Raw genomic sequence first — 13,733 nt, 5'->3', positions numbered from 1 at the left:
TTAATAATATTCCATTTGGATCTGATTCTTTTTCTCATGATATGACCAATATCGATCTATGTTTAGCATAGTTATAAATGCAGAGCCTAAGAGGGAAGGAGGGAGAAAAATGTAAAACTCAAAACTTGACTTAAAAAAAATGATTAGTACAACTGTATTATCAAAGGCAATATACAAATGAAGTAGAGCAGTACTGCTAGGTAGGGCAGCTAAATGGCAGAGTGCTGGGTCTAGAGTCAGGAAGACTGAATTTGAAATTCAGTCTCAAATACTTACTGTGTGACCCTGAGCAAATCACTTAATCCTGCTTGCCTCTTTTACCTCATCTGTAAAATGAATTGAAGAAAATGGCAAACCACTCCATTATTTTTGCCAAGAAAACCCCAAATGGGATCACAATGAGTTGGACACAATTGAAAAAGGACTGAACAACAATTGCTATGTAGGCAAAATTTAAAAAATTACAAGAACAGTTTATATTTTCTATATATTACTTTTTTACTTCTAAAATAAAAGAAGTCAAATGTTATAAAACATTGGAAAAATGTCTTAATTTATAGACCACACTGAGGAAATATAAAAATAAATTTCCACAGAAAAATATTCTATTGTTTCCTATCAACTTTTAAAAGTATTCCCAATGTGTCCTAAAAGTTCCAAACATCTTAGAAGGGTAATCTTTGATCAAGAAATGTTATATATTATTATATAAAATGTAAATTTTATATACTAAAGTGATTTGTCATTTCCTTCTCCAATTGATCCAGAGAATCCATTTTGTTAGGCAATCAAAAGTTAAATAACTTACCCAAGGGCACATAGCTAGGAAAGTGTCTGAAGCTGAATATGAACTCAGGTCTTTCTGACTCCAGGACAGTAGATTGACTTCTATTTTCTCTTTTGATCCTCATAATTCTGAGCAATAAGTACTATTATAATCTTCATTTTACAAATAAGGAAACAGTTTGAGAGCAGTTAAGAAACTTGTATAGGGTCACTACAAATAGCAGGTAATTGAGTAGGGATTTGAAATAAGACCTCTAAATTCAGCTCTACCAAAAAGGCTCTAGACAGATAAGTAAAGATGAAGAAGGGCATACCAAAAAAAAAGTCAGAAAATTAGAAAGACTAAGAAAGGCCAAAAAAAGTTATAAGGCATCTCTTTGCCAAAGTAGGCACTTGACAATAAGAGCTGTGTAATTTGGTGCCAAGTAAACAAAGTAAAATTATAACCTGAAGTTGTAAAGAAATGAGTCATTAACTAAGGACAAATTAAATTTCACAACTCACAATAGCAGAATGCAAATAAAACCTTTGTGATGAATGTTATATAGCTATCTAATGGGATAAAACACTTCACATAATGAGGTTCTTTTAGTATTTTATAATTAAATTTCCTAGAAGAGTAGAGGAAAAAAATGTATAAAATCTATTCAACATAAAATACTGCCATAATTAGATTCTAGAGTATTTGTTCTTTATTCTGATAAATCATCAAGAAATCTCCTACATTTCTTCACTGATGAGAGACTTCATTTATACCAGAGGAATACTCACACACAAAAAATACATTTGATAGAAACAACAACAAAATGAAAGTGAATGCAAGGTAATTATATTGACCAATCTTAGACCTGGAGGAAAGAGAGAGAAAAAACATATCTCCTGCATTTCAGGAAGGGGAGGAGAGGTTACATATTCTAATTGGAATGTGTTAGTTGCTGACCCTGAGCAAATCATTTACTCTCTTCTTACTCCAGGTACCTCATCTATAAAAAATGAGGGAGTTATACTAAATTACTTCTAAGGTTCTTTAGAGGTCTAATATGCAGTTCTAAAGGCTTATGAAATAACCTGAAAAAGAAAAATATCACGTAAAGAACTAGAAACTAAGAAAGTTCCTGAGTATTGGGGAATGGCTAAACAAGTTAGGCTACATGAAAGTAATGGAATGTTATCATGCTATAAAAAATAATGAAGGGGAGTGTTTCAGAAAAATCTAAAATGACTTAGATGAACTGATATAGAAGGAAGTGAATAGAATCAGGAGATAGGAAAGAGAAATAATTTCTGCTAATTTTTAAATCTAAAGAGAAAAACATAGCTTTCTACTATTATCTGCTAGATCTAATAATGTAATGTTATATCGGACAAGAATACCATAGTAAGAATCAGAACCCCTTGGCAGCTTGTTGGCATACAAAATAAGAGTACTGGTCCTAGAGTCAGGAAGAACTAAATTCAAATCCCACTTGACACTTATCTAACTGGGCAAGTCAATTAACCCAAATTGCATTACCAAAAAGCAAAACCAAAAAAACTGTTTAAAGTGCGAATTTAAAAGAAAACTTATGTAATTTTAAAAAAATTTAAGTGGTTCAAAAATGTATTTGGTAAGAACTTGTTATAGAATAATTTATGGCTTCATTCAATGGCCAAGTTAATGTCAGAAGATCCATTTTATAGGTGCTCTAGGGCCCTTAAGAGAAATGGGAACAAAAGGACCCCATAGATACAAAAAGGATTTATAGCAGCTCTTTTTGGAGTGGCAAGAATTGGAAACTGGGGGGATACCCATCAATAGGGAACCGGAACATGAATATGATAGAACACTGTTGTGCTGTAAAAAAATAAAAGGAATGGTTTCAAAAAAACGAGATGGCTGTATAAATTCAGGCAAAGTGAAGTGAGCAGAACCAGGAAAAAAATTTACTCAGTTAACAGTAAAACTGTAAAGATAATCAAGGATGAAAGACTTAGTTTATACTCTGAGCAACACCATGATCCACCACAACTTCAAAAGACTCAAGATGAAAAATACCATCTACCTCCAAATAGCAAACCAATCAACTAAGAGGGTTGATTGAAGCATTTTTTCTCTTTCTCTTTCTTGCCCCCCCAACATGCTTTTGTGGGAAATGCATGACTTTCTATTTATAATGGTTTTATATTTTCTGATTTCTTAATGGGTGGGGGGATGGGGCCTGGGAACAGAAAATTATAACTGAAAATATTTTTTTTTAAACAGAAGCATAATAAATTAAAGATACAAACAAAAACAGAAAGGGGAAGGATTCAGTAGGTTTGGAATTTAGTGTAAGGAAAATGTCTTAACTCCTCCCTCCAACTCCAGGTCTTTAGACCAGCTTTCTCAGAAGCCTGCAATTCTCTCCCTCCTCACCTCCACCTCCAGGTTTCCCTCAAGACTCAGCTCAAATGCTAACTTCTGCAGGCCTTTCCAAATCCCACTCCCACTTCTAGAGCCTTCTCTCCTAGTTTTGTCTCCTATTTTTATTCTGTGTATCTATTGTTATGTACATAGCTTTGTATGTAAGCTCCTGGAGGGCTGGGACCTTATTTTTGCCTTTCTTTGTTCTTTATTCTGATAAATCATCATCAAGAGCTCTCCACATTCCCCCCTGATAATTACAGGTTTCATTCATGTAAGAGGGATAGAAAGTTTACTTGCTGACTGCCAGATACTCACTTAAAACTGTGGCTATCTAAATATCTAAATGAAACAAAATGGCAAACTATAGTGAGAAGAACAAGGGACTTGAGATCAGGAGGAATGTGCCTGTGTTCAGGTCTCAGCTCTAATTCACTAGCTATATGACCCTAGGCAAGGTAAGTCTCTGAGTCTCAAAATTCCTCACAGTTGCACTACCACAGGGTAGATGGGAGGAAAATAATTTATGATCTCAAAAGTTATATATATATATATATATATATATATATATACATATATATATACACATATATATATAATGTAAATAAGAATTATCTCTCCTCTTAAGTGTTCCTTAAAATATTATAGAAATTTAGAACAGTTCTTTCTGAAGTAAAAAAACTGCCAGATTTTTTTCAAACATAAAAGTAATGAATTATTTTATGGTTGGTTTATATGTAAAAGAATGATTTATACTAAATCATTAGAAAGTCATGATATAAAAATGAATATCAATAAAAAGGTTTTTAACAGCTAGGGAAAAAAGAATGATAGACTTGAAAATTTTACTAAAAATTCCTTTAGACATTGAAAACCGGGGCGGCTAGGTGGCGCAGTGGATAGACCACCAGCCCTGGAGTCAGTAGTCCCTGAGTTCAAATTCGACCTCAGACACTTACTAATAATTACCTAGCTGTGTGGCCTTGGGCAAGCCACTTAACCCCATATTTGCCTTGCCAAAACCTAAAAAAAAAATTCAAACCCAAAGAGACTTTTTCTTTTGCTCTTGAAAAGCAACAAGAAAGCAAAATTTGCCTACAATCAGGAAGGGCTGAAGCCAAAAATCCTACTTCTGACATCTCTCTGGGCCTCTAAATAAGAATATTGACAAGATACTTGTAAAGTTCAAATGAGATAATATAAAACATTTAAGTTCTGATGACTCCAATCCTTGGGAGTCATCGCAGGAATTTACCTTTTTCTTCCTTTCCATCTCCTCAGCTGCCATCTTTTTAGTCTCCTCTACATCTCTTACATTTATTCCCTAACTTCTATATACTAAGACATCACTGTAAAGCAGACACTCAAAGAAATTGGATCCTAGAAAATCTACCTCTCCCCATTATACAGTTCCTAAAATCTTTTAAAGAAACAAGTCTGACCACATCACTCAAAAATCTTCAACTGCTCCCTTTTGCCTACAAAATAAAGCCCCCAACACCCTCAGCCAGATATTTCAAGATTGGCACAACATGTGTCCAGCCAACATTTTTCTAGCCTTTTTTGATGTGTCTCCTGCATGCACTTAAATATTCCAATCAAACTGGAACAAATTATTCCTTGTTCTCATTCTGATATTCTTATGAAAGCCATCCTCCAGGTCTGAAATTTACTCCAATACTGTTATCACTTCCTGTTGAAATTCAATTTAATTTATTAAAGATTAATGAAGCATCAAGCATAGGCAAAGCAAAACACTGGGTGTTAGGAATAAAAACACAATAGATTCCCTGTCCTTAAAGAGCTTCTATCTAATTTTTGAGGGCAGAACATGTACCCAGATAAGTATGAGATAAGATAGGAAGTGGAAGGAGGGAAGAAGAGCTCCAGATACAAGGCTTTAAAAATTTAGAAAATGACATAAAGCTTTCAGCTAGGAAGCAAGGAAGCCTTCACATCTGAGGCAGTTCAAAAGCTAAATAAGCCTTGAAGGAAGATTCGGAAGATGAGGAAAAGGACATGTCAGCCAAGACTAAAGGAACATAGGAAAGAGACAAGCGTGCTCCAAGGATAGAGTAGTCCAGTTTGGCTGGTAAAACATAGTTCAAGGGGTGGCTAGGTGGCGCAGTGGATAAAACACTGGCCCTGGAGTCAGGAACACCTGGGTTCATATCTGGTCTCAGACTGTGTGGCCTTGGGCAAGCCACTTAACCCCATCTGCCTTGCAAAAACCTAAAAAAAAAAAAAAAAATAGTTCAAAATGAAGCTAGATAAGTAAAAGTACTCCCAGACTGTGTGAGACCCTATCATGAAAGTAAGTATGAACATTATCAGGAGACAAGGGATCATTTTTTCTAACCCCCCTCATTTTGTAGATGAGGAATTCATGCAGTCCTCCTGAGAAGATGGATGATGTATCCAAGGTCACAGGAGAATTACTACTAGAAATGAGAGATTCAAACCACAAATCTACACATTTTAGCAGAAGCATGAAAACCAAGATCTATATAAAACCTAAGCACTACTAAATATATGGCAGAATGGGTATCCAAGGGAATAGGAGGTGAGAAGTCTAAAAAGATAGATTAGATCAACATCAAAGAAAGTCTTTAATGTCTAGATTGCGGCTTTCATGTTATTGGGAGAAGAGAAGAAGTAAGAGGAAAAATGATTTCTGAATCAGGCACTAGCCTTTGTAATCAGAGGCGGTACCAACTACTCCTTCTTTCTTGAAACTCTCCCTCCAGTGTGGCTAGGTAGCACAGGGGATAGAGCACTGGCCCTGGAGCCAGGAGTACCTGAGTTCAAATCCAACCTCAGACACTTAATAATTACCTAGCTGTGTGGCCTTGGGCAAGCCACTTAAACCCATTTGCCTTGAAAAAAAAAAGAAAAGGAAAAGAAACTCTCCCTCCTTGATTTTCTGGACACCACATTATCCTGGTTCTTCTATCCCTCCAACTGCTTCTTTAAAAGATCGTTCACTCAAAATGATTTTCCTTAAGTGAAAATCTGACCCTGTCACCCACTACTCAATCAATTATAATGGTTTCCTATGGTTTCCAAAGTAAAATATAACCTGTTACACAGGTTTTAAAGCCCTATACACACAAGTTGACTTCAACCTATTTTTCCAGCTTCCCTGATCATTACTCTCCCCCACTGTACTATTTGATGCAACCCGTCTGACCCATTCTTTGTTCCTTCCCTATGGCTCTCCCTCTTCTGGCACCAGGCCTGGAATGCATGACCTCCACCTCACAGGGTCTCTCTCTCTCTCTCACTTTAGAATGTAGCATAACTTTCATATAGCCCCAAATGCTGGTACTCAAACTATCTTGTATTTAACTACTCTGTATATATCTGTTTTTAATAACTTTATATTTACATCATGTTTTTATATGGCAGATGAACACAAATATTTAAACAATAATTAGTCTAAAAAGATCTAGGGTGCTAATTCAGTACAAGCTCCAAGCCAATGAAAACTAATACAATCCTGAGATGCATAAAGATGACAGCTTCCAAACATAAAGAGATAAACGTCCCCCTTGAGTCTTCCCTAGTCAGACCACATTCAGTTCTGGTTCAGGAAGGCTATTGTTAGGTGGATGACAAGCATCCAGAACAGGGAAACCAAGATGGTGAAGGATCTTCAGTAGACATGGAATAAAGATGTGCCCAAGGAACTGAGAATGCTTGCAATATATTAGACAAAGAGTCCAGATCAGGTGTGGTGACCCCACTTGGAATCCCCTGGACCTGGGGAGGCTGATGCTAGAAGACCTCAGGAGTTCCAACTACAAGAGGGTTAAAGACAACTAAATCGGACACCATAACAGTGAGACCCTGAAATAGAGAGGAAGTGCCAGGCTAACTAAGGAGGGACACCCAGTCCCAGATCAGAAAAACACAGAGAAACTTCCAAATCAGTCAGTAGAGGGATCAGGTCTACAAATGGCTGCTGCACTTCCAAAAGGAGTGAAATAGGTAGAAAGAAAAAAAGACAGGAAAGAGGGAGAGATAAATGGAGAGACAGAAAGGTAAGAGAGAAAAGGGGGAAAGTAAGGGTGAGGGAAACAGAGAGAGAGAGAGAGAGGGCTGAAAGTGAGAGAGAGAAACAGGACAAAATAGTGTTTGCAATATCTGAGGGGCTAGGTGATCACGAAATGAGAGTCAGACTTATGTTTGACTCAAAATAGCAGAACTTTAAACAAGAGATCAAAATTGCAAAGAGAGGAATTTAGGTTTGATGTCAGAAAAAACTCTAAAACTTAAGAGAACTATATAAAAATAAAATAAGCTGCCTTGTAAAGTAATAGGCTCCCCTTCTTTGCAGGTTTTTAAACTGGCTAGACAATCCTTTGTCAAGCATGTTCTATTGGGAATTCCGTTTAAATTCACTTCTAATTTTCCAATTTTGTAATTCTATGAATCTCCATAATGTTGACAAAATCTCCTTCTATGGGGTATTTACAAAAGAATGCAACTAACTAAATTTTGGAGATCAGGGATATGCTGAAGTATTATTAAAACACCTACCTGGTATAAGGAAACAGTGTCCCAATCCTTCCTGAATCGACAAACATTTATTAAACAACTACTCTATGCCAGGCCCATTGCTTGGGCCCAAGGACACTTCACACTTGTATTTCATCAGATGTATGCTTTCATATAAGGAATAAAGGCAGTGAACCTTTATGAAGCACCCACCATTTGCCGAGCTCATCCATTTGTTTCATTTGACCCTCACAACAACCCAGAAAAGAAGGTGCCATCATTATCCCCATTCTACCAGTCATCGGCCCCACCAGCCATTTCCTCTCTTAAACCTTTTTTCCAGAGATGCAAATGCCCTTTACACACTTCCATTTAATACATTCTATTATAGACTAGGGAACTGCATTTTTATAAACTATTTCTAACATTTCTATGATTTCTAGAGAAATGAATGGTCTGAAAATGCCCTAAGGATCATCTAGTCCTACCCTCTCCCCCCACTTCAAAGATGAAGAAACCAAGGTCCAGAGAGGTGCCCCCAAATCTGGGTGGTCTCTAGGGATTTAATCATGATGAAAGAAAGGCAGAACACTGGGTTTTAGTTTACTTTCCTGAATAAATTACTTTCATAGAAAAGAAAGTCAGAGAAGCATTTCCTGGCACAGTTCAGGGAAAGAGCTGATTTTCTTGGAAACAAAATCCTAGACTTAGGAAAAATCTTTTACACTATCATAACAGCTGTGGAATAGCTGAAGAAAATTAAGTCTTGAAAGCTTGTAAAGATAAGGTGCAGGGATGATTTCAGGATGTTTAGTAGCTCAATTTGATGGTACAATTCTTAAATGGTCCTCCCTAAACAATGATTCTGTTGCTAATGAACTGCCATAGCCTTTCTCAATGACAAAGTGGGGTAGGGAATAAACCTGCCTTATTTTTAATGGTTTCTCCAATAATTCTTGACAATTTCCAGAAAGTTTTTCATGTATTTTATAAGAGAAAAATTCTAATTTTCACTAATTCTGGTAATACAGGGAATCCTGCTAGACTTTGATAGAAGTAAGAGTCAGAAGTTCTTCAAATATTAGATCAGTCTTAACCTTGTGATTCCTGTCTCTAAGACTTAATTTTCTCCACAATAAAAGTGGAATCATATGCCTCAAAGATGTGGAATAGCTATGTCTGTTCGATATCTTTTTTAAAATCAGATTAAATAGCCACCACCCATCCTACAAAGCATAATCCAGAAACTCCTATATACTCAAAAAACATTTCTAATTGAATGTAATTGAAATACAATACTTCTATTTTCTACTTTTCCAGGGACAAGAAAAAAAAATAGATGAACAGTCAGAATACCTGGTACTCTGTGTACATACTGCTCACTATTCAGGAAAAGTTCCTTAAATATCAAATGATTAAATGCTGACTGAGAAGCCAGTTTGAAACTATACTAGTATGCTTTTCTAAAACTACGCTGTCAGTTGCAAAATGGCTCAACTGATTAAACAAAGGGTTTTAATTTATGGCATTACATACATGCTAATTTCTACTATCATAATTGCAGCAAGCTATTTATAATTTTTCACATTGGGCCTATTCTTAGCTCTAATCCAGTTTTCATCTTCAAAGCTCAAGATCAGCATATTTAACTTAAACATGGAAAAAAATATTAATGAACAAGTCACATACTTCAACAGTACTCACCAGAATGAAGCATGGTATTTCAGATCCCATCTACTTCTATGATTCTACAAATTCTTCTAGGTGAAGTAGGATGATTCAGAATTGACAATTATAGGTTTTGATTCAACAATACAAAAAACATTTTTAGAGCCTATCTAGAATGGAAAATGTCTACTGTTCAAACAGTTGGATGGACAATATCTTAGACAAACATTAATTCAAAAGAACCATCATTTGGGTCCAAAATTTAACAAGAGAAGAGTAATTTAAGTTATTTTAATAAGTCCCAAAATTCTCCATAAAACAATATCATTCTAATAACCTTTTAAGTCACGGAAGTCATAGATCACAAGAGTATCATAAGAACTGAAGTTGAGGAACAATTAAAGGACAATTGAAAAGTTCATGGTTGGCACAGGTGAGCAAGAGAAAGCTATAAAATATTGTAAAGGAATCATATATTGTAAAGTAATGTAAAAGATTCCATTCAAAAAAGTATAACTGAATAAGAGGGGTTGGGCACAGGGTAAGATCATAGGATAATATAATCAAAAATCAGTCCCCATCTTCCACTGGTATTCTCAAAATGTCAAAAGTCCCTGAAATATTGGTGGAAATGCTGGGGGCTGAGGGGAGATATAGAAGGATATGAGCAAAAGTAAGACAGATTAGAAGGATTACCTGAATCCTTGGAAGAAGCACCCACACTAATGGTTCCAAAAGAATAATGGAGAAAGAATCTTATGATAAATGCAGGTAATATGAAGATTTACAGCTTCATTGGGGAGTGGCTGAACAAATGATGGTATATGAATAATGGAATATTATCATATAATAACAAATATCAGAGTCAGGAAAATCTGGAAAGGCTTTTCTGATCTGATGCACAATAAAACAAGCAGAACCAGAACAATAACTTAGAGGAAAATACAACTGAAAGACTTCAGAACGCTAAATAAAATAATCAATCATGGGGCGGCTGGGTGGTGCAGTGGAGAGAGCACGGGCCCTGGAGTCAGGAGGACCTGAGTTCAAAACTGGCCTCATACACTTAATAATTACCTAGCTGTGTGGCCTTGGGCAAGCCATGTAACCCCACTGCCTTGCAAAAACCTAACCCTAATTTTTTTAGAAGACAACAATCCTGGCCTTTGAGGCATTTGCAGTATTGAAGGAAGACTATGGCATGAGTACAAATAATTAAGTTCATATGCTACTTTTTTCAAAGAGTAGAGATCTAGTCAAAGTGCTTGTGCTATGAAAACCTGAGGAGGATGAGATCACTACAAGCTAGGATGAGAGACTTCTTGGAGGAGGCAGCATCTGAACTGGGCTTTGAAAGAATATTTGACAGATGAAGAAACAGAAGAAGTGCATTCCTGCATGTGATTCAATAAAGAAGCAAAGGCTGTTATTTTAACAACTGACAATATATTGCAAAGCTAAGTATGTTTTAATGTGTACTTCTAGATAAACATTATGAGACAAACAGAAACATGAGAATACACGATAACCTTAATTTTTAAAAATCCTTAGAAATCCTTTAAGTAAAGACTTTCCATGGGTTATTATAGATTTAAAAAAATTTAATTCTTCATCTGATGATAATGAGCTTTTCTAAACCTGGTCTTTAGAAATAAACTGGGTTCTTAAAAGCTTTAATTATATAGGACAAGTTCTTGTAGGGTCAACAGAGCAATAAAGCTTGCTACTGCATTATGTTAAGCTGGAAACTAGTTTTTAGCTTTTTAGCTTTAGTTTGGAAATTAATGGGGTATCCAGTCCCTTAAGTTTTCATTGAAGAACTAATTAAGTTCGTCTATTAAGGGATAGACTCCAAGACAAGTCAACATTAAGAGCTCTGAACCTAGATCACCAACTCTGCTTACAGCCTCGACCTCCCTTTTCTCAGTCAACACAGAGAAGAGAAACTCTCGTGGAGAAACGGCCAGCCCCTGGAGTCAGGAGGGCCTAAGATCAAATTTGGCCTCAGACACTTAAAAACTGCTTAGGTGTGTGACATGGGGCAAGTCACTTTGTCCCCTTTGCCTTAAGTAAATTAAAAAAAAAAAAAAGAGAAATGGCCAGTCATCCCCACAAACACTAATCAACCTCGTGGTAAATATGCTAAAGAAATCCAGAATAGCAACAACCCTCAGGCCAGGCTCTTCTTGTTCAGGTAGCTGTTCCAGATTCTGCCTCTTTAGCAGCCACAACTAGAGAGGAGCTCCAGGACTTGGCACCGTCAAGAGTTCAATTTCATGATCTTACCAATAGAATGAAATTAAAGAAGACAACCTGTTGCACGCAAAGATCCCTGGCCTTTCCACGCCGCTCTGTGGGCCTCTCTTCCTGTGGTGTGAGCCCTGGGGCACTGCACACCCCCAGCCTAAAACACTGGGTCTGAATAGAGACCCACGCGGATGCAAAGTCACCAGCGTCCTGGAAGAGGGGGGCCAGGAGACCTTAAAACCACAGCAGGAATTGTGCCCGCACGCAGTGATGAACTGGCACGTCGGTGCCAGGCTCCTCTGTATACACTTCACTTATGAAGCCCTCTGAAGAGTGCGCAAACAGCAGGCACGGAGATGAGGCTGCGCGCTTCTCTTGAATGTAAACAGACCCGGGCGGCTGGGTGGCGCAGCGGAGCCCGGAGGACCTGAGTTCAAATCCGGCCTCACACACTTCATAGTGACCTAGCCCTGTGGCCTTGGGGAAGCCCCTTAACCCCACCGCCTGGCAAAAACTAACTCAATAACTAAATAAGCCGAGCATGGCTCGGCCGCGGCCACGCGGCCCGGAAGCGGCCCCGCGTCGGAGGCCGGATTTGAACCCAGGGGCTGCGCACTCGGGCCCCCCCTCGGGTGGGTTCCAAGGGCCGGCTTTCCCGCGCTCCGGCCGGAGCCCCCAGACACCGAGGCGCTTCCCGCCGGGGCTCGGCCCCCACGTGGGGAGGGGGCTCTGCCCGCGCCTGAGGAGGGGGGCGGGGAGCGCGCCACCCCGCAGCCCCCCGCCCCCTCTTACCGCACATGGTGAGGGGCGGGCGCGAGCCGGGGCCGGGGCCGGGGGCGCGAGATGCTCGGGGCCCGGGACGCCTGCGCCAAGCCGCCCGGCGGCAAGCGGAGGAGGTGGAGGATGCGGCGTCCGGCTGCGCCCGCCTCTCCGCCGGCTGCCGGACCGACTGGCGGCCGAGCGGCCCAGCGCACCCCTGCGGCGGCGGCGGGGCGGGGGCGGGGCCGGCTTCCTGCCGACGCTCCCAGGCTAGCAACGGCGGGCTCCGCCCCCCACGCCCCTGCGCGCGCGGCGTGCCGCCTTCCCATTGGGCCGGGCGCCCGCCCCTCAGGCCGGCCCGCCCCCTCAGCCTCCTCCGCCCCTCCCTCCCCAGCTCGGCCCCCCCTCCCTCCCTCCATGCCTTGCGAAGCTATTGCGTGGCTGGCAGAGACGTGGCACCCGCGGCCGCGCGCCCGCCCGCAGCATCCGCCTGGACATCCTGGAGACTGGGCGCGGCGCCCCGAGGGCCCGGCCGTGAGCGCCTGCCGCCGCCGCCCGGGGAGCGGGCAGAGGCGGGCTCTGAGCAGCGCGGGGGAGACCGAGACGGGGAAGAAGCCCGGGAGCAAAACTTTCCCATCTCCAACAGCCGCGCAAGTTGGACCAGGCGTTTTAGGGTCGGAAAATTCTTTTCCATATTTTTTTTCAGCTTTTTTTTTTATTTCAAAACTTTATTTTTCTGCTTCTTTTCGTGATCAAATTGTTTACATCCTAAAATACATTTTATGCAATTAATGAGTTATCTTCCAGTCGACCATTTTTTTTACTTTTAAAGGAACTGATTCCTTTTTCCATTTGACCAATTTTACTGTTAAAGCTATAGTTTTCTTTGGTCAATTTTTCATAACCCCTTTTCTTTACCATTTTTTTAATAGTTTTTCTTAGCAGTTTATCTCCTGCCCCTAAAGTTCATTTGCTGCCTAAATCTCCTATTCTTTTTTTTAAGTTTTTGCAAGGCAATGGGGTTAAGTGGCTTGCCCAAGGCCACACAGGCTAAGCTATTATTAAGTGTCTGAGGCCGGATTTGAACTCAGGTACTCTGGTGCCGGTACTCTATCCTCTAGCAGCCCTTTAAATCTCCTATTCTTTAGATAGCAAGAGTCAATCACAGGGGCCCTAGACTCCCAAATAGATTCCTATGTTCTGTACCAGACCCTAGAGGCTTGCTACATAAGACCCTAGAGAGCAAACACAGGTAGATCTTAGCAAATATCAAGGGCAAAACAAGATAGCTGGTTAAGCCGGAAAGGTCTAAGAAAAAAATGGCCCTTTTAGAAGATTGGTTAGGACCAGGATTAAACCCTAATGTAACAAAGGCAGAAAAAAATATACC

General features: G+C 39.7%; 1 protein-coding gene across 3 annotated transcripts in view; it reads right to left on the bottom strand.

Moving 5' to 3' along the window:
* GFPT1 (glutamine--fructose-6-phosphate transaminase 1) overlaps positions 1-12,568 on the bottom strand; it is a 64,822-nt gene extending 52,254 nt beyond the window's left edge. For all 3 annotated transcript variants that reach the window (XM_074207901.1, XM_074207888.1, XM_074207893.1), the window contains exon 1: positions 12,377-12,568. In XM_074207901.1, coding sequence (XP_074064002.1) covers positions 12,377-12,383 — 7 coding nt within the window. In that variant the 5' untranslated portion in view covers positions 12,384-12,568. The remainder of the gene's footprint in view (positions 1-12,376) is intronic.
* Positions 12,569-13,733: the final 1,165 nt, after the last annotated feature.

Source organism: Macrotis lagotis, chromosome 1, assembly GCF_037893015.1.
Source record: "Macrotis lagotis isolate mMagLag1 chromosome 1, bilby.v1.9.chrom.fasta, whole genome shotgun sequence".
Taxonomy (NCBI): Eukaryota; Metazoa; Chordata; class Mammalia; order Peramelemorphia; family Peramelidae; genus Macrotis; species Macrotis lagotis.
The sequence above is the reverse complement of the archived record's forward strand: the minus strand, read 5'-3'. Positions and strand labels throughout refer to the sequence as shown.